Source organism: Dermochelys coriacea, chromosome 23, assembly GCF_009764565.3.
Source record: "Dermochelys coriacea isolate rDerCor1 chromosome 23, rDerCor1.pri.v4, whole genome shotgun sequence".
NCBI lineage: Eukaryota > Metazoa > Chordata > Testudines > Dermochelyidae > Dermochelys > Dermochelys coriacea.
In genome coordinates, this window is record NC_050090.1 from 13,586,226 (window position 1) to 13,607,888 (window position 21,663).

General features: G+C 55.4%; 5 protein-coding genes across 19 annotated transcripts in view; 2 read left to right on the forward strand and 3 right to left on the reverse strand.

Moving 5' to 3' along the window:
- Positions 1-21,663, forward strand: part of LOC119846859 (immunoglobulin superfamily member 1-like) — a 597,460-nt gene that overhangs the window by 395,037 nt on the left and 180,760 nt on the right. The window lies entirely within an intron of this gene.
- LOC119847133 (immunoglobulin superfamily member 1-like) overlaps positions 1-21,663 on the reverse strand; it is a 660,993-nt gene that overhangs the window by 324,210 nt on the left and 315,120 nt on the right. The window lies entirely within an intron of this gene.
- The window catches only part of LOC119847459 (leukocyte immunoglobulin-like receptor subfamily A member 6), a 652,437-nt gene that overhangs the window by 324,210 nt on the left and 306,564 nt on the right, over positions 1-21,663 (reverse strand). The gene's annotated exons all lie outside the window — the stretch shown is intronic.
- LOC119846912 (immunoglobulin superfamily member 1-like) overlaps positions 1-21,663 on the reverse strand; it is a 615,137-nt gene that overhangs the window by 295,273 nt on the left and 298,201 nt on the right. The window lies entirely within an intron of this gene.
- CACNG6 (calcium voltage-gated channel auxiliary subunit gamma 6) lies at positions 1,128-7,566 on the forward strand. The gene is made up of 4 exons (XM_038382167.2): positions 1,128-1,498; positions 6,372-6,446; positions 6,623-6,760; positions 7,332-7,566. The coding sequence occupies exons 1-4, from the start codon at positions 1,171-1,173 to the stop codon at positions 7,562-7,564; spliced, it is 774 nt and encodes a 257-aa protein (XP_038238095.1). The 5' UTR covers positions 1,128-1,170; the 3' UTR covers positions 7,565-7,566.

Here is a 21,663-nt window from a genome sequence, read left to right on the forward strand (position 1 = left end):
GGCTGGCTGTGGGGGGGGGCTCCCAGGGGTCGCTGTGGGGCGTGGGGATGGGGGGCTGGCTGTGGGGGGGGCTCCCAGGGGGCGCTATGGGGCATGGGGAAGGGGGGCTGGCTGTGGGGGGGGGGCTCCCAGGGGTCGCTGTGGGGCGTGGGGAAGGGGGGCAGGCTATGGGGGGGGCTCCCAGGGGGCACTGTGGGGCGTGGGGAAGGGGGGGCTGGCTGTGAGGGGGGCTCCCAGGGGGCGCTGTGGGGCATGGGACAGGGTGCTGGCTGCGAGGGGGGGCTCCCAGGGGGCGCTGTGGGGCGTGGGGAAGGGGGGCTGGCTGTGAGGGGGGCTCCCAGGGGGCGCTGTGGGGTGTGGGGAAGGGGGGCTGGCTGTGGGGGGGCTCCCAGGGGTCGCTGTGGGGCGTGGAGAAGGGGAGCTGGCTGTGGGGGGGCTCCCAGGGGGCGCTATGGGGCATGGGGAAGGGGGGCTGGCTGTGGGGGGGCTCCCAGGGGGCGTGGGGAAGGAGGGCTGGCTGTGGGGGGGGGCTCCCAGGGGTCGCTGTGGGGCATGGGGATGGGGGGCTGGCTGCGGGGGGGCTTCCAGGGGGTGCTATGGGGCATGGGGAAGGGGGGCTGGCTGTGGGGGGGGCTCCCAGGGGGCGTGGGGAAGGAGGGCTGGCTGTGGGGGGGGCTCCCAGGGGTCGCTGTGGGGCGTGGGGAAGGGGGGCAGGCTATGGGGGGGGCTCCCAGGGGGCGCTGTGGGGCATGGGACAGGGTGCTGGCTGCGAGGGGGGGCTCCCAGGGGGCGCTGTGGGGCGTGGGGAAGGGGGGCTGGCTGCCGGTGGGCGGGCCCGTGGGCAGGTCCCAGCGCTGCGTGTGCCGCTTTAACACACACACACCTAAACCAGCACCTTAAAAATAGCCTCTGTCACCCTGGAGACGGGTGATGGCCTCTAACAGGTGCGGGGCGTATTTACAGCCGGGGCCGCGGGTGTGAGCTGCCGGGCGGCCTCTCGCTCAGCCAGCCGGGGGCCCAGCTTGGCAGCAGGCGTCCGACCTAGATCGGCTGCGGGTTGCAGGCGCAGAGCGTCCGCGCGAGGTGGCGGGGAGAAGCGCAGGGGAGCCGGGCAGGGGCAGGGGCAGGGGTTACGGTTAGGGGTTCTCAGAGGGGTAAAGCCCAGGAAGGATGATGTGGCCCAATTTTTTCCTCCAGCAGGAGGAGCAGCGCATGGCTGGCTTGCGGGGCCGGGTGGGCGGCAAGCGGCGCCCGGCCCTCACCGACGCCCAGGAGGGCAAGATCAAGCTGGCCTTCTTCGTGGCCATTGTGGGGGTGACGCTGACCGTGCTGGCCGTGGGCACTGAGTGCTGGGTGGAGCTCAACACCTACAAGCAGAACCACAGCACCATGTGCGAGGCCGCCCACTACGGCCTCTGGAAGTTCTGCTACAAGAAGCTCTGGGTGGAGGACGTGGAGGCGGAGAGGGCGACCTGCGGCCCGGCGGAGCTGCCCGGAGGTGAGGAGAGCCTGGCCCATCCCCCTCCTCTTCCTTCACACTTTGCTTCCTTCCTTCTCTCCTTCCTTCCTTCCTCCCTCCCTCCCTTTCCACCCCCCATTCACCCCCTCCCTCCACCCACCCCCATAAACACCTAGCTATCCCCATCCGCCCCCATAAACACCTAGCTTTCCCTATCCACCCCATCTATCTATCTATCTATCTATCTATCTATCTATCTATCCCCGTTCACCCCATCTATCTATCCCCATTCACCCCCTCTATCTAATCTATCTATCTCCATTCACCCCCTCTATCTAATCTATTTATCTATCTATCCCCGTTCACCCTCTCTATCTATCCCCGTTCACCCCCTATCTATCTATCTCCGTTCACCCCCTATCTATCTATCTATCTATCTATCTATCTATCTATCTATCTATCTATCCCCATTTACCCCCTCTATCTATCTATCCCTGTTCACCCCCTCTATCTATCTATTCCCGTTCACCCCCTATCTATCTATCTATCTATCTATCTATCTATCTCCATTCACCCCCTCTATCTAATCTATTTATCTATCTATCTCCATTCACCCCCTCTATCTAATCTATTTATCTATCTATCCCCGTTCACCCCATCTATCTATCTATCTATCTATCTATCTATCTATCTATCCCCATTCACCCCCTCTATCTATCTATCTACCTATCTATCCCCGTTCACCCCCTCTATCTAATCTATCTATCTATCTATCTTCTTCCCCCCCACCCCCACTCACTCCCTTTTCAGCCTTCACCCCAATCCACCTCCTCTTGAGTCTGATAATTTTTCGCAGCTGGAGTTTCATAAATAACCAGATGCCCTCACTCTCTCACGCTACCCACACAGGTTCTGATCCCACTTGGGTCTGTGCAGGGGGCTGGGAGCCAGGACTCCTGGGTTCTCTCCCTGGCTCTGGAAGGGGAGTGGGGCCTAGTGGTTAGAGCAGTGGGGCTGGGAGTCCCGGCTCCGAGGTGAACGAATTCAGGCGTCTCCAGGAGTGTTTTGGGTTCTGTCTCTGCGCTTCTTTCTGACGCAGCAGCAGCGACCAACAGCATCAGCTGAATTCCAGTCTTGGGGAGGGCGGGGGTGGAGCGCGGTCCAGAGAAGGGACTGGGGCCAGTTAAAGCGCCTCTTGGCTGGAAAGAGTGAAACTGGAGACCAAGAGCACCGGGGAGCGGTTCTGCGCCGTGATCTGCTACCCTCCCAACCAGGAAACATTCACCCAGCTGAGCGTCCGTGCTCATTGAATCCAGGGAAATGATGGCCAACTGCCTAACGGGGACAGGCCTCGCACCCCATTCCCCGCCCCCCTGAGCCAGCCAGTCCCTGCCCTGGGGCCAGATGGGAGCTGGCACCCCCTAGAGGGGAAAGGTCCCGTGCCCCATTCCACAACCCCTGGAGGTATCTCGGGGGTTGTCGCCATGTGGATGTGTTTCCGGATCAGGTAGGGTGCATGTTTAAAGTGCGATAGCTGCTCTGGTCCATTTCCTTCAGCTCTCCAGTAGCAGGGCTTGGAGTGGAGAGAGGGGCAGGGCCATCGGGCTAGGGGCACAAAGCAGTTATGGCACCGGGAGCTGGCAGGGGACAAAGCAGGGGTGGGTGCGGGTGGGCCAGAACTGCTGCTGGGGGGGGGGGGACCTGTGCTCTGAAAATCTTATACCTCCGTCCCTCCACACCCCTCCCTCCATCCACCCCATACCCCATCCTTCCCTCCCTCCATCTACCCCACCCCCTCCCATCCATCCATCCCACCCCAACCCTCCCTTCCTCCATCCATCCACCCCACCGCCGCATCTACCCACCCCAGCCCTCCACACCACTCCCTCCTCATCCACCCCACCCCCAACCTTCCCTCCCTTCCTCCTTCCATTCACCCCACCCCTGCATCCACACACCCCATCCCTCCATCCATCTATTCATCCACCCACCTTCTCCCATTCACCCCCATCCCTTCCTCCCTCCACCCCCCCCACCCCCTCTCATCCATCCCCCCCACCCTCTATCCACCCCACATCTCTCCCTCCATCCATCCATCTACCCCACCCCCTCCCATCCATCCATCCCACCCCAATCCTCCCTTCCTCCATCCATCCACCCCACCCCCGCATCCACCCACTCCAGCCCTCCACACCCCTCCCTCCTCATCCACCCCACCCCCAACCTTCCCTCCCTTCCTCCTTCCATCCACCCCACTCCTGCATCCACCCACCCCATCCCTCCATCCATCTATTCATCCACCCACCTTCTCCCATTCACCCCCATCCCTTCCTCCCTCCATCCACCCACCCCCTCTCATCCATCTCCCCCACCCTCTATCCACCCCACATCTCTCCCTCCATCCATCCATCTACCCCACCCCCTCCCATCCATCCATCCCATCCCACCCCAACCCTCCCTTCCTCCATCCATCCACCCCACCCCCGCATCCACCCACCCCAGCCCTCCACACCCCTCCCTCCTCATCCACCCCACCCCCAACCTTCCCTCCCTTCCTCCCTCCATTCACCCCACTCCTGCATCCACCCACCCCATCCCTCCATCCATCTATTCATCCACCCACCTTCTCCCATTCACCCCATCCCTTCCTCCCTCCATCCACCCACCCCCTCTCATCCATCCCCCCACCCTCTATCCACCCCACATCTCTCTCTCCATCCATCCATCTACCCCACATCCCTTCATCCATCCATCCACCCCCACCTGTCCATTCCCACACAACCCTCCATCCATCCATCCCCAAACAACCCTGTACATCCCATACAGACTCCATCTAGCCCCTTGCATACCCCTCTGTCCATCCAACTACTCCCACCCACCCATCAAACCCATCCATCCATCCATCTATCCCCACGCATACTCACCCACCCAAGAATCCACCCTGTTACCTGGGGTTCTTTCAACCCAAAGCTCTTGGTACCTTTACTCTGTGTGAGGTGGTGTCAGAAATAAATCAGGGGAGACACGGCCATCCGACCGATCGATGGCTGCCACAAACAGGACATCACAAGAGTGCTTTCACTTAAAGCTATACATTACTTAGTCTTAAGCTCTTACACACGTCCGCAACAGGTTAGTAAAACACCCCCCAAAATCCCAGATTCATATTTACCCAGGGTCTTGAGATGGTCTTGAGTGGATAACTATAGATGTCCAGTGGCCAGCTGGCAGTCTCCAGGGGAACTTGAGAGGTGTCCAGGTGTTCAAATGTCCACAGAGCTCAGATTTCTTCCCCTTTTTATATCCAACTTGTTAGTATTACGTAGCTTGCTCATTAACAAACCTGCCGAGCAGAAACTAAGTTAAGGGTGGAGATTTCCAGCCTGTCTGGTGGGCAACTTTCCATTGGTTAACCAGCTGTAGAGTCATAGTTAACTATTGCCAGACTTCCAGCTTGCAAAACCACATGCTTCGGAAAAACAACTCAAGCCAGGAGGGCAGAGAGTCATGTTTACTCTGTGAGGTCACTCACTTCACCCTCCCTTCCTGGTCTGTTACCTGTGCTAAGGTTTCAGAAATACCTCCTTTTAGTGGCTTTCAGTAATAAGCATAACAAATGGAATTCCAGCCACTGGAAGTTGTTTAAACCTGTTACTGGGCTATCAAAAATCTGCTCCTACAACCCCAAACACCCCTCCACCCACCCACCCATCCCATACACCCCCCTTGATCCATCCATCCATCCATCCCACACACACCCCTGCATCCATCCATCCCACACACACCCCTGCATCCATCCATCCATCCCATACACATCCCTGCATTCATCCTTCCATCCCATACACCCCCTTGATCCATCCATCCATCCCATACACCCCCCTTGATCTATCCATCCCTCCACCCATCCCTCCATCCCATACACCTCACTGCATCCATCTGTCCATCCCAGACACTCCCCTTGATCCATCCATCCATCCATCCCTCCCTCCATCCCATACACACCCATCCATCCCATACACACCCATCCATCCATCCGTCCATCCCATACACACTCCTGCATTCATGCATCCACTCATCTGTCCATCCCATACACACCCATCCATCCATCCGATACACACCCATCCATCCATCCCATACACACCCCCTTGATCCATCCATCCATCCCCACATACCTTCCAGACAAGGGTCATAAAATATTACACAAAAATCCCACTTTGTAATGTCATCCATTCACCCCCTACCACCCACCCACACATCCTTACCCTTGCACCCCTCCATCCCACCTCCTTGCATCTCTCTATCTCTCTATCTCAAGCTAATTCCCATCTGTGATGAAACCTGGGGAGTGTTAATAAATCTCCCTCCTTTCCCCAATTTCCCAGCCCTTTGGTGAATGTGTCGGGACACTCACTCAGGTGAAGAAGGTGAAATTCCTGAGTTAGATTTCTAGTGGGGGTGAATTTGGGGGGCAGGAAGATTTGGGGGCTGGGGTGAGCATGGGGGGCAGGTTTGGTGGGGTGGGTGAGTTTAGCGTGGAAGGTTCATGCAGAAAGGTTTGTGGGAATTGGGTGTGTGTAGGGGGAGCCCAGGGCTGGGATAGCAGGGGGCTGAGGGTCAGGATTGAGGGGCACTGGAGATCTGGGGGTGCAGGGAGCCCAGGGCTGGAATAGCAGGGGGCTGAGGGTCAGGATTGGGGGGCACTGGAGATCTGGGGGTGCAGGGATCCCAGGGCTGGGATAGCAGGGGGTTTCTAACTCTCCCCACCTGACCCCTTCTCCCCAAACTCATCCTGACCGCCCGGAGCGTTCACACATCTTGATTCCCGGTCCCCTTCTCTGCCCTGCCCTCGACCTCCTTTATACATCTCCTCTTTCTCCCCCGTCACTCAAGTCGTTCCTTTCTCCCTTCCCAGAAGCCAACTGCTCCTACTTCAAGTTCTTCAGCACGGGGGAGAACGCCCACATCTTCCAGAGAACGACAAAAAAAGGTCAGGACCCCCCTGGATCACACCCATGGGCCCATCTACCCTGGTGTCCCGCCTCCTCCCGACCCCAGATCACACCCATGGGCCCATCAAGCCAATGTCTCTTGGGCTGTACTGGAGGCTGGCAGTGGGGCTTTTCCTCCCAGATTGGGGTAACTCTCTGTCTCCCCGCTCCCCAGAACTGAACATCACGGCGGCCGTGATCTCTCTTCTGAGCATCACCCTGATGGTGATGGGCTCGCTGTGCATCACCATGGCGCTGAGCAAAGGGGTGGAGTTCCTGCTCAAACCCGCCTCCTGCTTCTTCATGATCTCCGGTAGGTACCGCCTCTCCCGCCCCCTGTGGAGCCCCCCGCGCCGCCCGCCCCTTCCCGCAGCCCAGCGCCCCCCGCGGAGCCCCCCCGCCCCGCTCCCCCAGCCCAGCGCCCGCCGCTGAGCCCCCCGCCTCGCCGCCCAGCGCCTCCCGCCGCGCCCCCCCCCCGCCGCCCAGCGCCCCGCTCCCCACAGCCCAGCGTCCCCTGCTGAGCCCCCCAGCGCCCCGCCCCGCCCCGCAGACCATCGCCCCCCGCGGGGCCCCCCAGCGCCCCGCCCCGCTCCCCCCAGCCCCTCGCGCGGAGCCCCCCCGCGCCCCGCCCCGCTCCCCCCAGCCCAGCGCCCCCCGCGGAGCCCCCCGCCCCGCTCCCCCCAGCCCAGCGCCCCCCGCGGAGCCCCCCGCGCCCCGCCCCGCTCCCCCCAGCCCAGCGCCCCCCGCGGAGCCCCCCGCGCCCCGCCCCGCTCCCCCCAGCCCAGCGCCCCCCGCGGAGCCCCCCGCCCCGCTCCCCCCAGCCCGGCGCCCCCCGCGGAGCCCCCCGCGCCCCGCCCCGCTCCCACTCTCCCTCTCTCCCGCAGGGGTCCTGGTGCTGCTCAGCCTGGAGGTTTTCCGCCACTCCGTGCGGTGGCTCATCAGCAGCGACCGGCGCGTGCCGCTGGAGTACGAGTACTCGTGGTCCGCGGGCTGCGCGGTGGCCGCCGGCGCCGCGCTGATCTTCGGCGGCGGCTGCTTCCTGCTCCTCGCCCTGCCCGGCCGGCCCCAGGAGCCCGGCCACTGCGGCGTCCCGAGCGCCGCCACCAGCAGCGCCTGAGGGACGGGGGGGGCCGGAGTCTGGGGGGGGCGGGATGGACCTCTGGGGGTGTCCCCCTTGCACTGGAAGGGGCCAGACCGCGGGACAGCAGGAAAGAGGGCGGCAGGCGAGCGGGGGGGGGTCAAGTTAATAACCTCAGCGGGTCTGTATTTAATCCTGGGTTTTATAAATGGCTATTTTTAGCTGGAGGGGGTGTCTTTCTGGTCTCAGTGCCCCCCCCTCCTCCCCGGGTCAATCCGGAGTCAATCCCAGTTGCAGTGGGAGAGGGGCTGAGTTCTGATCTCAGCCCCCTGGGGTCAATCTGGAGTCACTCTCAGTTGCAATGGGGGCAGGGCTGGGTTTTGATCTCAGCTCCTGGCGTCAGTCCAGAGTCACCCCTGACTGCAATGGGGCAGGGCCAGGTTCTGATCTCAGCTCCTGGTGTCAATCTGGAGTCACCCCTGACTGCAATGAGGACAGGAATGGGTTCTGATCTCAGCTCCTGGCATCAGTCCAGAGTCACTCCCAATTGTAATGGAGACAGGGCTGGGTTCTGATCTCAACTCCAGGCGTCAATCTGGAGTTACCCCCTCACTGCAGTGGGGGCAGGGCCAGGTTCTGATCTCAGCTCCTGGTGTCAATCCAGAGTCACCCCTGACTGCAATGGGGCAGGGCCAGGTTCTGATCTCAGCTCCTGGTGTCAACCTGGAGTCACCCCTGACTGCAATGGGGACAGGGCCCAGTTCTGATTTTAGCTTCCCGGGTATCAATCCAGAGTCCAGATTTACGCAGTGTAAACCGAGCTCAGAATTCAGACCGTGTTAAGAATTAAGAATTTCACGGCTCTTGGTGCGAATTTCACAGCAGGGACTGGCTGGCTCGTGGGTGGGGGGGGACGGAGCGGGGAATGGGACGCGAGGCCTCTCCCCTCTGGGGGGCGCCGGCTCCCATCTGGACGGGACATTGTTTCAAGCAGAAGTTGAAAGTTTCACGAAGAGGAAACTAAGCTAAATTTGGGAGGGAGGGGGGCAGAAAGGTTCAGGGGCTGGGGTGAGTTTGGGAGGCTCAGGAGTGAGATGGGGGAGGTTTGGGGGAGGGGGAAGTTGAGGGGAAGGTTTGGGGGCCCCTGGGGTGAGTGGGTGGAGGTTTGGGGGGAGGGGAAAGCTTGGGTGACCCAGGCGTGAGGTTTGGGGCAGGGGGAAGGTTGGGGTCCCTCGGGGTGAGTGGGTGGAGGTGGAAGGTTTGAGGGCCCCAGGGGTGAGTGGGTGGAGGTTTGGAGGGAGAGGGAAGGTCTGGGGGCTGCAGGAGTGAGCAGGGGGAGGTTTGGGGGGAGAGGGAAGGTTTGAGGGCCCCGGGGGTGAGTGGGTGGAGGTTCGGGGGGAGAGGGAAGGTCTGGGGGCCACAGGGGTGAGTGGGTGGAGGTTTGGGGGGAGAGGGAAGGTTTGGGGGCCCCAGCGGTGAGTAGGGGGAGGTTTAGGGGGAGGGGGAAGCTTGGGCACCCCAGGTGTGAGGTTTGGGGGCAGGGGGAAGGTTGGGATCCCCAGGGGTGAGTGGGTGGAGGTGAAAGGTTTGGGGGTCCCAGGGGTGAGTGGGGGGAGGTTTGGGGGGAGAGGGAGGGTCTGGGGCCCCCAGGGGTGAGTGGGGGGAGGTTTGGGGGGAGGGGGTAGTTAGGGCAGGTTTGGGGGTTCAGGGGGGAGTTGGGTGAGGAGGCCGCAGGTAGGCCAGGCCGGCACCGGCGGGCGCGGCAGGTCTATGTGGCGTGGTGAGGACAGCGCGTCCCCGGGGCTGCGGGTCGGGTTATTCTGGGCCAGCCCCGTTCTCCAGTTACACCCTGTGCTGTAAATAGGGGTCTCGCCAGCAGCCCCAGATGCTCCTGTGCCGACAGCAACGCGCAGCCCGGCCCCCCACCCCGCCCCCAGCTGGGCACGGAACCCAGGAGTCCTGATTCCTGGGGGTGGGGGGCAGAGGGTTAGAGCGGGAAAGGGGCGCTGGAAGCCAAGACTCCTGGGTTCTCTCCCTGGCTCTGGGAAGGGAGTGGGGCCTAGTGGTTTGAGAAGTGGGGGCTGGGAGCCAGGACTCCTGGGTTCTCTGAGTGGGTGTGTATGCTGCAGGGCTGGGGGAGGCCCCCCCCCAGCCATTCCGCTCCCATCTGGGCTCTGCAACCTGGTGGGCACGGCCTGGCATGAGAATGAGAACAGGAGTCGCTGGCTCTGCGCAGGCTGATGTCACCCCCACCGCAATTCCTGCCCCCCCCCGCCAGCCCTGTGTGCCCCCCCTGGCAACCCCTCACCCCCACTGGGCACCGCCTGCAACCTCCCTGCGCTGGGCAGCCCCCTCACCCCGTGTGCCTATTGCAGCCCTGCACCCGCCCAGGGCATGGGGGCAGCGTGGGGGGTATGTGTGTATAGGTCCCATTGAATACACCCACACCTGCCTGCACAGGGATCTTCACACCCCACTTCCCAGGTGCACACACCGAGAATGTGTCAGGTTGTACGACCGCACAAAGACACACACACACACCAGCCATAACCCCCCTACAAACCTACACACACATCTACACAAACACACACCACAGCCATATATAACCCTCCCCCAGATCTACAAACCGCACACTACACAAACATGTACACAACACACACCACAGACATATACACCCTCCCCCCACAGATCTACACAACACACAAACATCTACACAACACAGCCATATACACCCTCCCCGACAACAACCCCCAGCCATAACCCCCTAGAATTCTACACACACATCTATACAAACACACCCCACAGCCATATACACCCCCCACAGATCTATACACCACACAAACATCTAAACAGTATCTACACAAACACAGCTATATACACCCCCCCCCGATCTACGTAAACACATGACACAACACAGCCATATATACTCTCCCCCCAACAGGTCTACACAGACACACCACTGTCATAAACAACCGTCCCCCCACAAACCTACACAAACGCACACCACAGCCATGTATACCCTCCCCCAACAGATCTACACACACACAGCTACACAAACACACAACACGGCCATAAACACACCCACACCACAAACACAATCCATCACACACATCTACCCAACATCACACATACCCACAACACAGCCATAAACATACCACAAATAAAACCAGTACACACAGGTTCATACAAATACACCCACCCACCCCCTTAAATAGGGACACACCCATACACAACACAGTCCTAAACACACCCCACACTGCATTCACAAACTAGCACGCAAAGGTCTGTGCAAACACACAACAGAGCCATAAACATACCACACAGAGATATCTACAACAACCACACAACACAGCAATAAACACCCCACACGCAGAGATCTACACAAACACACAATAGCCACACAACACAGCCATAAACGCACCACACAGAGAGATCTACACAAACACACAACAGCCACACCACACAGCCATAAACACACTGCACACATAGGTTTCGACAAACACACACACACGCCTAAAGTCCACGATGGAGCCATAAATGCCCCACATCCACAGTCCACCACACATTGATCTACACAAACATCACACATACCCACCGCACAGTCATAAACACCCTCACCCCCACATCAACATACACACACACAAACCTACACACAGAGATCTACACACAAATGCAGATGCAAACACACACACACACACACCCCACCATCCCATGGCTGGCTATTTCCCCCACTAAAACCCTTCCCTTAGCACAGGGGTTGGCAGCTTATTTCCATTTCGCTGAGCTCAGGAGGTTTCTGCCAAAGGCGCAAGGTGCTGCAGAGCGTGTGTGTGGGGGGGGGCGGGGGGGGAAGGAGAGAATGCAGAAGTGGAAGGATGGAGGAATAGAGGCTGTCAAGGACGTAGAAGAGTCATCTGCTGATCTGCATGTAAAAGGGGGAGGGGAGGAATTTATCCAACCCCCCCACACCCTCTCTATCTATCCCCATCCACCCCCTCTATCTATCTGTCTAATCACCCTGGGGCTGGATGGGAGCTGGTGCCCCCTAGAAGGGAAAGGCCCCACACCCCATTCCCTACCCCCCTGAGCCAGCCAGTCCCTGCTCTAGGGCCGGATGGGAGCCAGCAGCCCCTAGAGGGGAAAGGCCCCATGCCCCATTCCCCACTCCCTAGAGCCAGCCAGTCCCAGCCCTGGGGCTGGATGGGAGCCGGTGCCGCTTAGAGGGGAAAGGCCCCGGGCCCCATTCCCCGCCACCCTGAGCCAGCCAGTCCCTGCCCTGGGGCCAGATGGGAGCTGGCGCCCCCTAGAGGGGAAAGGCCCGGGCCTCATTCCCCTTCAAACAGGAGTGAGGTCTGCAGGGCAGCAGCTTGAGCATCCTGCCCACAACACACAGTGACCTGCAGAGTCACATGCAGTCGGCAGAGAGTTTCGTGGGGGGAGCTTCTAGCCAAGGGGGCAGCCCTGCAGGGGGTCTGCGGGGTGGGGTGACATTCGCACCACGAGGCCTAACCTCGCTTTCCGGGGTTAGGCCCTCTGAGCCTCCAGCCTGCCTGGGTCCCTGCGTGAGCCCCCTCAGGGGATCCCCTCACTCTGGCCCCTGGGGGCCGCTACCCCCAGAGGGAGCGATGCCCCCCCGATCTCCAGCCTGCAAGGACTCTCAGCCGGCGGAAAACAGGAGGGTTTATTGTACAGCTGAACCCAGCCCAGGCAATTCTCAGAGGCCTCGGGCCTGGCCATTCTCAGCACCGTCCAGCTGGGTCTGTCCCTGTCCATGTGGACTCTGGCTGCTCTTTGTCCCCAGCCCAGAGCAAGCTGCTTCCACTTGACCCCCCCCCGCCCCCATATCACCTCCCCACAGCCCCTCCTCCGCCCTGTGTCTTCATTCTGGGCAAACAGATCATTGGGGTCCTCTCTCCTCAGCCCATTGTCCTCCCACTGGTCAGAACCAGCTGATGGCCAAGCTGGGGTGGGCCTCTTAGTCAGCAGGTTACCAGTTGTTAGGGTTTCCCTTCTCCAGGCCATTGTCCGGGGTTCTGGCTGCCAGGCAAGGTCACACCTGGTCCTCTGCAACAACAAACCCTCTCCCATCACCTTGTTACACATGCAGCGCACAGGGAAACTGAGGCACACATAGTATTCATGCAAAACACTACCGCTTTGTCACAGTGTGTCCCTGGTGGCTGGGCTCAGAACTGCCGTGTGTGTGTGTGTGTGTGTGTGTGTGTGTGTGTCCCTGCTGGCTGGGATTAGACCTGCCTGCTCTGTGTGTGTGTGTGTGTGTGTTGTGGGGAGTCTATGTATGCTCTGTTTCAGAGTAGCAGCCGTGTTAGTCTGTATTCGCAAAAAGAAAAGGAGTACTTGTGGCACCTTAGAGACTAACAAATTTATTAGAGCATAAGCTTTCGTGAGCTACAGCTCACTTCATCGGATGCATTTGGTGGAAAAAACAGGGGAGATTGATATACAATCTCCCCTGTTTTTTCCACCAAATGCATCCGATGAAGTGAGCTGTAGCTCACGAAAGCTTATGCTCTAATAAATTTGTTAGTCTCTAAGGTGCCACAAGTACTCCTTTTCTTTTTGAGCCTCTGATAGTGTGGCTGATGTGATTAGGCCCTATGATGGTATACCCTGAATAGATATGTGGACAGAGTTGGCAACGGGCTTTGTTGCAAGGATACGTTCCTGGGTTACAGGTTTCAGAGTAGCAGCCGTGTTAGTCTGTATTCGCAAAAAGAAAAGGAGTACTTGTGGCACCTTAGAGACTAACAAATTTATTAGAGCATAAGCTTTCGTGAGCTACAGCTCACTTCATCGGATGCATTTGGTGGAAAAACAGAGGAGAGATTTATATACACACACACAGAGAACATGAAACAATGGGTTTATCATACACACTGTAAGGAGAGTGATCACTTAAGATAAGCCATCACCAACAGCAAGGGGGGGAAGGAGGAAAACCTTTCATGGTGACAAGCAAGTAGGCTAATTCCAGCAGTTAACAAGAATATCAGAGGAACAGTGGGGGGTGGGGTGGGAGGGAGAAATACCATGGGGAAATAGTTTTACTTTGTGTAATGACTCATCCATTCCCAGTCTCTATTCAAGCCTAAGTTAATTGTATCCAGTTTGCAAATTAATTCCAATTCAGCAGTCTCTCGTTGGAGTCTGTTTTTGAAGCTTTTTTGTTGAAGTATAGCCACTCTTAGGTCTGTGATCGAGTGACCAGAGAGATTGAAGTGTTCTCCAACTGGTTTTTGAATGTTATAATTCTTGACGTCTGATTTGTGTCCATTCATTCTTTTACGTAGAGACTGTCCAGTTTGGCCAATGTACATGGCAGAGGGGCATTGCTGGCACATGATGGCATATATCACATTGGTAGATGCGCAGGTGAACGAGCCTCTGATAGTGTGGCTGATGTGATTAGGCCCTATGATGGTATCCCCTGAATAGATATGTGGACAGAGTTGGCAACGGGCTTTGTTGCAAGGATAGGTTCCTGGGTTAGTGGTTCTGTTGTGTGGTGTGTGGTTGCTGGTGAGTATTTGCTTCAGATTGGGGGGCTGTCTGTAAGCAAGGACTGGTCTGTCTCCCAAGATCTGAGAGAGCGATGGCTCGTCCTTCAGGATAGGTTGTAGATCCTTGATGATGCGTTGGAGGGGTTTTAGTTGGGGGCTGAAGGTGATGGCTAGTGGCGTTCTGTTGTTTTCTTTGTTGGGCCTGTCCTGTAGTAGGTGACTTCTGGGTACTCTTCTGGCTCTGTCAATCTGTTTCTTCACTTCAGCAGGTGGGTACTGTAGTTGTAGGAATGCATGATAGAGATCTTGTAGGTGTTTGTCTCTGTCTGAGGGGTTGGAGCAAATGCGGTTATATCGTAGCGCTTGGCTGTAGACAATGGATCGAGTGGTATGATCTGGATGAAAGCTAGAGGCATGTAGGTAGGAATAGCGGTCAGTAGGTTTCCGATATAGGGTGGTGTTTATGTGACCATCGCTTATTAGCACCGTAGTGTCCAGGAAGTGGATCTCTTGTGTGGACTGGTCCCGGCTGAGGTTGATGGTGGGATGGAAATTGTTGAAGTCATGGTGGAATTCCTCAAGAGCTTCTTTTCCATGGGTCCAGATGATGAAGATGTCATCAATGTAGCGCAAGTAGAGTAGGGGCATTAGGGAACGAGAGCTGAGGAAGCGTTGTTCTAAGTCAGCCATAAAAATGTTGGCATACTGTGGGGCCATGCGGGTACCCATCGCAGTGCCGCTGATTTGAAGGTATACTTCCGTTCCTGGGTTAGTGGTTCTGTTGTGTGATGTGTGGTTGCTGGTGAGTATTTGCTTCAGGTTGGGGGGCTGTCTGTAAGCAAGGACTGGCCCGTCTCCCAAGATCTGTGAGAGTGATGGGTCGTCCTTCAGGATCGGTTGTAGATCCTTGATGATGCGTTGGAGAGGTTTTAGTATGCTCTGTGTGTGTATCCTGGTTTGCCCTGGTGGCTGAGATCAGAACTGCCCCGCTCTGTGTGTGTGTGTTGGGGGAGTCTATGTATGGTGTGTGTGTGTGTTGGGGGGAATCTATGTATGGGGGGGTGTCCCTGCTGCCCCCTGGTGGCTGGTTTCAGATCTGCTGTGTCTGTGTGAATTTGCAGGTCTGCAAGCTGGGGCTCACTTTGGCCAGCGACTCTGGTTTGCCGTGTGGGATTTCAGCATCCCAAATTACTCAGCTGAGGCAGTAACTGGACAGCCGTGCCCCTTCCCTCCCCCCGGCCTCTGACAAATATTGCGATGGGTGCTGGTGGAGAATCATCTGAACAGGTCCGGAGCTTCCAGGCCAAAAGGGCCAATGCAATCCTGGGATTCCTAAATCTCAAGCAGGAGGAGAGAGGTGATTTTCCTCGGGATCTGGCCCTGGGGTGACTGCTGTGTCCCGTTCTGGTGCCCACCATTCAAGAAGGATGTCAATCTATGGCGAACAGTCAGAGAAGAGCCACGCGGATGATTAAAGGGGTAGAAAACCTGCCTGAGAGCGAGAGACGTCAGGAGCTCCAGCTGTTTAGCTGAACAGAGGAAAAGCCCAGGGGTGACTTGATCCCAGTCTATCGGTACCTACGTGGAGAACAAATATTTAATAACTGGCTTTTCAGTCCAGCAGAGGAAGGGCTAACACGATCCAACAGCTGGACAAATCCAGACTGGAAATAACATGTACATTTTTAACGGAGAAAACAATTGCTTAAGGATGGTGGTGGAGTCTCCATTACCAACAGTGTTTCAGGCAAGATAGGATTTTTTCTAAAAGATCTGTGCTAGGAGTTATTTCAGGGAAGCTCTCTGGCCTGTGTTATACAGGAGATCACATTAGATGATCAAAGTGGTCCCATCTGGGCTGAGCATCCAGGAATCTGTGAACCCTCTACCCAGCTCCGAGCCGAAGGGGGCACTCTCCTCCCCAGCATGGCTTTCCCCAGGGGCATTGACCCGTGGCTTTCTCAGCATTGCCAAGTCTGGGGGATTTTATTCCAAGTCTTGCAATTTTTGCTACTTCCATTAAAGCTTCCAGCTCTTGCTCCACAGGGTCTTTGGGACAATTTTGTATGCAAAAACAGGCAGTTTCTAGCATTCGTGGTTGAGTAGGGAAGTTGGCAAATGCGGGGGATAAAAAGAAAAAAACAGCCCCCAAGACCAAAATCGACAATACCAAAAAAAACAAAGAGAAGGCAAATTAAAAGACCCTGCTTTAAAATAAAGTCTCGTGATATTTTTAGAAAATTTCACAATTTTTCAAACATTCCCCCAGTTTTGAAGCCAATCTCCTGAATTTTTGACCAGCTTCACCGCTTGCAAGCCCGTGTCACCATTTTAAAACCACTTTCAAGGATTTTAAACTCAGCTCCCAAGTTTTGAACCCAGTCCCACGATTATTGAAGTCCTTGCGATTTTGAAAAGAATCTCACACATTTCTAAAAAAGAAAAGGAGGACTTGTGGCACCTTAGAGATGAACAAATTTATTTGAGCATAAGCTTTCGTGAGCTACAGCCCACTTCATCGGCTTCACTTCAGCTACTTCATTGCAGCTCACGAAAGCTTATGCTCAAATAAATTTGTTAATCTCTAAGATACCACAAGTCCTCCTGTTCTTTTTGTGAATACAGACTAACATGGCTTCTACTCTGAAACAAATTTCGAAACCACTTTTGTGATATTTAAGCCAGGTTCCGAACTTTTTAAAGCCACGGCCCCACTTTGTAAACCAACCTCGCGAGGTTTTTAACTACTCTTACCATTTTAAAACCACGCTCTTCTGGTCGGTTTGTTTGGTAACCACACCCACGAGTTTAAGGCCAATCTTGTGCTGTTTAAACCTGCCTCGCTGTTGTTTGACAGAGTCTCAGGATTTCTTTTCAAGCAGCTTCCTGGTTTATATTGCAGCCAAGGGCACGATTTGGAAAGTGAGCTCAGAATGATTAAAGCCGCGCTCCTTAGTTTATAAACCATGCTCAGTGTTGTCAAACCCAGTCTCATGATCGCAGAGCAGAACTGATCATGTGTGTGTAAAAAAGAAAAGGAGTACTTGTGGCACCTTAGAGACTAACAAATTTATTTGAGCATAAGCTTTCGTGAGCTGCAATGAAGTAGCTGAAGTGAAGTCGATGAAATGGGCTGTAGCTTGCGAAAGCTTATGCTCAAATAAATTTGTTAGTCTCTAAGGTGCCACAAGTCCTCCTGTTCTTTTTTGCGAATACAGACTAACACGGCTGCTACTCTAAAACCTGTTATCGTGTGTGTGTGAGAGAGAGAGTGGGGGCGGGGGGGGATTTGTGGTTTTTGCAGCACTCGGGCTGGCAAAGGGAGCTTTTGCTGCCCAGTAGGTCGCCTGCCCAGGAGATGAAATTTCAGAGGCATTTAGGAGTTTGTAAAGATTTCTCCCAGGGAAAATTTTAAGCTCTGGCTCTCAGTAATGTGAAACCAGTGAATTCCTGGCCAGCCTGCAGCGCCATCTAGTGGCAGGAGACGGCTGCAACTATGCCAGGACTCAATGGCCAATTGGTGACATCTTTCTGCAAAGTTTCAGAGTAGCAGCCCTGTTAGTCTGTGTCCGCAAAAAGGAAAGGAGGACTTGTGGCACCTTAGAGACTAACACATTTATTTGAGCATAAGCTTTCGTGAGCTACAGCTCACTTCATCGGATGCATTCAGTGGAAAATACAATGGGGAGAGCACCCATTGTTTCATGTTCTCTGTGTATATAAATCTCCCCACTGTATTTTCCACTGAATGCATCTGATGAAGTGAGCTGTAGCTCACGAAAGCTTATTTTCAAATAAATGTGTTATTCTCTAAGGTGCCACAAGTCCTCCTTTTCTTTTAGCTTCTGCAAAGCGGTCTGTGGTTTCTTATGTGGGTGTGGATGGGGTGGGGGGAGGCAATTCAGGACACTGAGGGGCTGATATACATGGAGGCTGGGCTACCACTGAAGACACCAACCTGCTCTCTAGCAAAGAGCTCGAGGGCTGAACGGGCCTGGGATCTTAATCCCTCCTCCCAAATTGGAGAAAAGATGGTCGAGCCTTCTCCTCCCCCTGCCTTGGGGCTGGATGGGAGCTGGCACCCCCCAGAGAGGAAAGATCCTGTGCCCCATTCCCTGGAGCCAGCCAGTCCCCCGTCCTGGGACTAGGAGAGACACCACTCCCTTCCCAGAGCTGGGGAGAGAACCCAGGAGTCCTGGCTCCCAGACCCCTTTGCTCTAACCATTGAGACTCCCAAGTAAGCAGGGAGAGGGACACAGGCTAGGGGGCCCATCGCTGTGCCCCAATGTACGGGGGGGGGGTTGGTGACAGTGTCCCCACATCCCCAGGGTGCCCCCTGCCCAGCGCAGGGGCCATGGGCTGTGACACAAGAGGACATGGTTTGCTGGGGCTATAATTTTGACTGATGTAGATTTTGCAGCAGATGAAAGAGCAAAGGTGTAGGGCCTCAGGAAAAGATAAGCCATCGCTGGCTTCCTGTGGCTGCAGCCCATGGCTCAGTACCTAATTCAGGGCTTGGGGGAGCTGGGCACCAGGGCTTTGGTGGCAGTGCTGAGGGGCCCCCCTACTGCCCCCATCACGGCATCTGCTCTCACCGTCCTCCTCCTTGGTGAGTATCGGAGACAGCCAGGGTGTGTGCCCATGGAGGGATGGGATATGAGACCAGGGCGTGTGCCCATGGGGGGTGTCATGAACTCACAGGACTCGCGCTGTTTCTCAGGTCCCCCTTCAGTATGAAAGCCCTTCTTGGGGGGTCCACTTTCTCTCAGGGGTTAGGTCCCCCTGTCTCCTGGAACCGCACCTCTCTGAGACTTAGCATGCCTGCCTCTGCCCTGGGCCCCCTCAGGGAGTCCACTTGCTCTGGACCCCCGGGGCCTCCACTCCCAGAGGGAATAATGCCCCCCTGATCTCTAGCCTGGAGCAACTCTCAGCCAGCATAAAACAGGAGGGTTTATTGAGCATCTGAACCCAGCACAGGAAACTCTCCGGGCCTCAGGCCTGGCCTCCCTCCGCATAGCACATCCCAGTCTCCCCTGCATCCAGGTGGGCTCTGCCTGCTCCCTCGCCCAGTCCAGCAGCCTCCTCCTTCCAGCCCCATCCTATATCATCTGCCCCAACATTTCCTCCTACATCCTTTGTCTTCATTCCAGGTAAAAAGGTCACCGGGGCCCCCTCCCTTCTGTCCTCTGGCCTCTTCTGGCTGAGTTTCCCATTTGCAACATGAGCCAGAGAAAATCAGCAACATGTAGTGAGAGCGAGGCTCAGAAAAAGCTAGAACTGCACAGGTTGCAAATGGCTAAGAAAGAAAATGAACATAAAAGACTGATGGAATTAAAACAAATGGAAATTAATGCAGAAACAGCCAGGGAGGAGGCTGCCCACAAAAGAGCTATGGAAGCAGAGGCAGCCAGGGACAAAAGAGCCCTGGAGTTAAAAGACAGAGAAATATTGGCCCAGATTAAGGCCCAGAAGCATGAACTGGCTGTTATGGAGTTGAAGAGACAGAACCCTCCAGCTGCTGGCTCCACTTCCCCAAAAATCCACAAATGGGAGCGACTATGTCCACAGTATGACGAATCCAGCAATATTGCTGAATATTTCATCACCTTTGAGAGACTGTGCACACTCCATGCTATCCCTGAAGATCAAAAGATGACCACATTGATAGCAAAATTGACTGCAGAGCTCTGGACATAATCAATGCCTATTGATATGCTTCAAACTATGGTAAATTTAAGGAACTGGTTTTAAAACAGTTTCAGATTACACCTGAAACCCACAGGGTTAAATTCAGGAGTCTTAAGAGGGTCTGGATTAAGTAATTTGACTTATGTAAATGAAATGAGAGACTTGGTAGATAAGTGCATGAGGGGGAAAGGCATTACAAGCTTGGAAGAAATGTGTGATTGGGTTACTCAGGAACAATTCCTGAATATGTACAGTGATGATGAAAAAGAGTATTTGTGGGACAAAAAGTCGGATGCAGTGGGTGAATTAGCTGGGTTTTCAGACTCTTATGAGCAACAACAACCTGCAATTAAACATAAACCACTGGCAGAGGGGTACAGGGTTGGAGGAATGCAAAATCACCATTTTACCCCTGGGAAAAAGGAGTCTGGCCGTTCACCTCCCCATTCCCCTGTTACCAGACCCAAATCTCCTGTACAAACTGAGGAGCCCAAGAGGTGCTCTCATTGTAAGTCCATTGACCACCTGAGGAATACGTATCCTTTGCTGAGTGGAAACAGGCAGCAAGTAACACACAAAGCTGCTGCTTCTCAGAGCCAGGCTACTGCCTCTTTCCACACAGGATTTGTAAAGCTTGCTTCTACACAACCAAGCAGGGAGCATATGCATGCTGTTAAACTGAATGGAAACATGCTTCTTGGATGAGGGACACAGGGGCTGAAATTTCTGTGGTCAAGGGGGACGTGATCCAGGAGAAGGATTTTTTGCCAGAGAAAATGGCAGAATTTGAACTGGTGGGAGGTTACAAAGTCCTTGCACCTTTAGCTAAGGTACACATGGAAACTGGTCATTTTCAGGCTGAGTGGACTGTTGCAACAGTGGCACACAATTTTGCACCGTTTCAACTGGTGAATGATTTCTTTAATGTGGCAGAATGTGTCCCAGGGTTGATTAGCAGCGAGAAGGAATCGGGGGATGTGAAGTCACATGGACCACTGGGGGAATAGGAGGGAGTCTCTTAAATGCCTCTGTAACAGTGAAAAATGCAGTTTTGGGGGCAGGGATGGTTGTGGCCAGGTTCTGTAGTCCCAGGGCTCAAGGCAAGTCCCAGAGGGAGGGGCTGGACAAAGCCAGCTCCTGTCCCGCGATCATCTGCCCAGGGGGAGAGGACTGTTCCACCTTGTAGCAGAAAGAAAAGGAGTACTTGTGGCACCTTAGAGACTAACAAATTTATTTGAGCATAAGCTTTCGTGAGCTACAGCTCACTTCATCGGATGCATCTGATGAAGTGAGCTGTAGCTCACGAAAGCTTATGCTCAAATAAATTTGTTAGTCTTTAAGGTGCCACAAGTACTCCTTTTCTTTTTGCTAATACAGACTAACATGGCTGCTACTCTGATACCTTGTAGCAGGGAGGCCATCCCAGCTGCTGACTGCCAGGAAGTTGCAGGTCAGCAGGGGACAGGGCCTGCCCTAGGGTGCACAGAAACCTGTGTCCCGAGGTGGAAGTTGGGGTCCTGGTGACCGCTGCGGTAGGAACAGACCCCAGGGACTCTAGCTGGAAGCAAGCCCAACCTGGAGTGAAAGGGGGAGAATTTTCCCTATATTTCTATTCCTGCACCTGAAGGTGCTGTGTGGTCCTGTGGCCGTTACGTCCGTACTATTTGCATTTCTTTCGCTACAGCTCACTTCCTCTTCATTTCTTAAGCCAGTTTCTCTTTGTTCACAGTTGATTTCAGTCACATTTCATTCATGCTTTACTTATTCCCTTCCCCGAAATAAGGAAACAGAAAATAACAAACCAGTAACCACTTTGTCGGTTCTCTAGCCACCACACCCAAAACTCACTTAAAATCACTACCAGTATCTCAAAGCAATCAGCTGTGCACAGATCCTGCTCAACTATGCCACTGTGATGGGTTGGATCAC

Coding starts and splice junctions, on each gene's coding strand:
- CACNG6 (XM_038382167.2), top strand. CDS start 1,171: ATGATGTGGCCCAATTTTTTCCTCCAGCAGGAGGAGCAGCGCATGGCT. Junction 6,447..6,622: donor CCAGAGAACGACAAAAAAAG/GTCAGGACCCCC, acceptor CCCGCTCCCCAG/AACTGAACATCACGGCGGCC. Junction 6,761..7,331: donor CTGCTTCTTCATGATCTCCG/GTAGGTACCGCC, acceptor TCTCTCCCGCAG/GGGTCCTGGTGCTGCTCAGC.